The sequence below is a fragment of the Rosa chinensis genome, chromosome 6, assembly GCF_002994745.2.
Source record: "Rosa chinensis cultivar Old Blush chromosome 6, RchiOBHm-V2, whole genome shotgun sequence".
Taxonomy (NCBI): Eukaryota; Viridiplantae; Streptophyta; class Magnoliopsida; order Rosales; family Rosaceae; genus Rosa; species Rosa chinensis.
The window spans coordinates 25,319,375-25,322,460 of NC_037093.1; the positions used below are offsets into that span (position 1 = coordinate 25,319,375).

General features: G+C 43.2%; 1 protein-coding gene across 1 annotated transcript; it reads left to right on the forward strand.

The window, feature by feature from the left end:
- Positions 1-269: 269 nt before the first annotated feature.
- LOC112171114 (amidophosphoribosyltransferase, chloroplastic) lies at positions 270-1,892 on the forward strand. The gene has a single exon (XM_024308346.1). The coding sequence runs from the start codon at positions 270-272 to the stop codon at positions 1,890-1,892; it is 1,623 nt and encodes a 540-aa protein (XP_024164114.1).
- The last annotated feature ends 1,194 nt before the right edge of the window (positions 1,893-3,086 follow it).

Sequence of the window (3,086 nt, forward strand, 5' to 3'; positions counted from 1 at the left end):
CTATGACGGCCAGCCTTTGGGATACAAATCTTAACTCTCATCTAAGTTTCTGGGAATATGAGAATGCAATCCCGAGTAATATATGAGAATGCACCAACGAAATTTCAGTATTCAAAAAGGGTGAAATTAGAAAATTTAGCAAAAAATTGTCTGTGCTGGTATTTTTGTGACAAGGATACCATCCTTATTCGTTCTCTGGCCCTTCGCTCGTTCGATCACTACTTACTTTTACCCTAGCTGCCTAAACAAAGCTTCTCTTAAACTCTCCCATGGCTGCAATTAAACCCTCACTCATCTCTTCCTCGCACTCCATCAGACACACCCCTCTTCACCCAACCCTAACCCCTCTCTTTTGCTGCCCCAAAACCCTAAACCCTAAACCGCCTTTCCTCAAAATCACTCTTGCTGTTTCTCACTCCCTCTCACGTGCCCACAACACCTCCTTTATTGTTCACTCCAAAAACCCAATTTCCCACATTTTGTCTGCAGACAAAGAATACCCAGATGACATCTCTGTCGACTACGATGATGAAAAGCCTCGAGAGGAGTGCGGCGTGGTTGGCATCTACGGCGACCCCGAAGCGTCTCATCTTTGCTATTTAGCCCTCCACGCGCTCCAACATCGCGGTCAAGAAGGGGCAGGGATAGTCTGTGTTAAAGACAGCGTCCTTCAAACCATAACCGGCATGGGGCTCGTCTCCGAGGTCTTCGACCAGTCAAAACTCGACCAGTTGCCAGGTGACTTGGCTATTGGACATGTCAGGTACTCCACTGCAGGTTCCTCTATGTTGAAAAATGTCCAGCCATTTGTTGCAGGGTATAGGTTTGGATCTGTTGGGGTTGCCCACAATGGTAATTTTGTAAATTATCGTGCCCTAAGAGCCATGCTTGAAGAGAATGGTTCCATCTTTAATACCAGTTCGGATACCGAGGTTGTTCTTCACCTTATTGCAAATTCGAAGGACAGACCTTTCCTATTGAGGATCGTTGAGGCGTGTGAGCAGCTTGAGGGTGCATATTCTATGGTGTTTGTGACTGAAGATAAGCTTGTTGCGGTTCGAGACCCTCACGGGTTTCGGCCTTTGGTTATGGGGAGGAGGAGCAATGGTGCTGTTGTGTTTGCTTCTGAGACCTGCGCGCTTGATTTGATTGAAGCAACATTTGAGAGAGAGGTGTGTCCCGGAGAAGTTTTGGTGGTAGATAAAGAGGGGGTTCTATCACAATGCCTTTGGTTTTGTCCTCAACCAAAACAATGTATCTTTGAGCACATATACTTTTCTCAGCCGAATTCTGTTGTTTTTGGGCGTTCTGTTTATGAAACCCGGTTTGCAATTGGGGAGATTCTTGCAACGGAATCCCCGGCTGAGTGTGATGTTGTGATAGCAGTGCCCGATTCAGGTGTGGTGGCTGCACTTGGTTATGCTGCCAAAGCTGGTGTGCCTTTCCAGCAGGGTTTAATTAGGTCTCATTATGTTGGGAGGACCTTCATTGAGCCATCCCAGAAGATTAGGGACTTTGGGGTGAAGCTTAAGCTCTCTCCAGTCCGGGCTGTGTTGGAGGGTAAGAGGATTGTGGTTGTGGATGACTCGATTGTGAGAGGAACTACGTCTTCAAAAATTGTTCGGTTGTTGAAGGAGGCAGGTGCTAAGGAAGTTCACTTGAGGATCGCAAGCCCCCCGATTATAGGTTCATGTTATTATGGAGTGGACACCCCAAGTGCTGAGGAGTTGATTTCAAATAAGATGAAAGTTGAGGAGATGAGGGAGGCTATGGGACTGGATTCACTCGCTTATCTGCGACTTGATAGCTTGAAGAAGTTGTTGGGAAAGCAATATCATAACTTCTGTTATGCTTGCTTCACCAGAGACTACCCTGTCAAGCCTAGAGACTAATACATTTTTTTGTCTTTCTTCTCAATTTTGCATTTGATAATTAGTTGGCGTATTAATATTTTGGTTATGATTATACACAATTGATTAAGTGGTTATATACATACAAGATTTGAATCTTCTGAATTATTTAGCTCTAACAAGGTCATTACATACATTGTAACAAGGTCACTTGCTTTGCTAGCTAGAGTCCATATATAGTACTGAAGTTGTCTGGGAGGATTGGTTTCTAACAATTTAACAAAGTTGTTCACTTTTATATGTTCACATTTTCCCTTGCTCGTTTGGTTTGCTGCTATTTCTGACTCCATAGCTTGATTACTCAACCAGTTAGTATGGCACTCATCAATATAGAGACAGATTCCCAGTTATACATGACAGTAAAGTTCGGAGCAGTTATTGCTGTTTTATGTTTAAGTTTTTACTGCCATTACTTCATCCAACTTAAAACGCAGACCCGTTGGCCGATTGGTTCAACAACAAAGGCTTATGGCTGAACTCTGATAGCAATGCGCATGCAGGTCTTGTACGTTGTGCAGCAGCCCAAACAAGTATGTAAGTATCAACAAACAGTGGAATTCAACCAAAGTTTGTAATAATTCAGTTGATGGTAACTAAGTTTTCTTGATGTTGGAAATGGGTGGTTTAACTAAATGTTGTGGTTATGGTAAGGAGGTGGTATTCAAGAGTGGTGGTAGCCGGGATGAAAAGCTTGAAGTCTTCAACATGTTCCCGACCATTTACATTCAAGAAAAACTGAAAAGCACAACCAACTAATTAAAGAGCTATCATCATCACACACCACCACACCTACACACCACCACATTGTGTATTTCCGTTGAAAGCTCCATTCATATGACTCTTCAACCAGTCTGGGTCTGAAGGTTTTTCTCGAGGAGAACGTTTAATCTTAGGACTAGTCAAACTAACCTGAACCCGCTTAAATGTAGCGAACCAAGCCATAGCCTGAAAAGACATATGTGCAATACAAGTAGCCTGATTATTCCATATATGCCAATTGCGTTCACATCAAATAGAGCAAAACAGTATTAGAAGAAGTGCAAAATGGTCCGTAGACAGAAAGAGGAAAACTAATGCAAGATGAGAGTCAGTACTGAATTGACATACTCGGAGACTAAGCAGGAAGTAGAGCTGAGAAAGAATGCAATCCAAGCACTTCCAAAAAGGGCACTTATA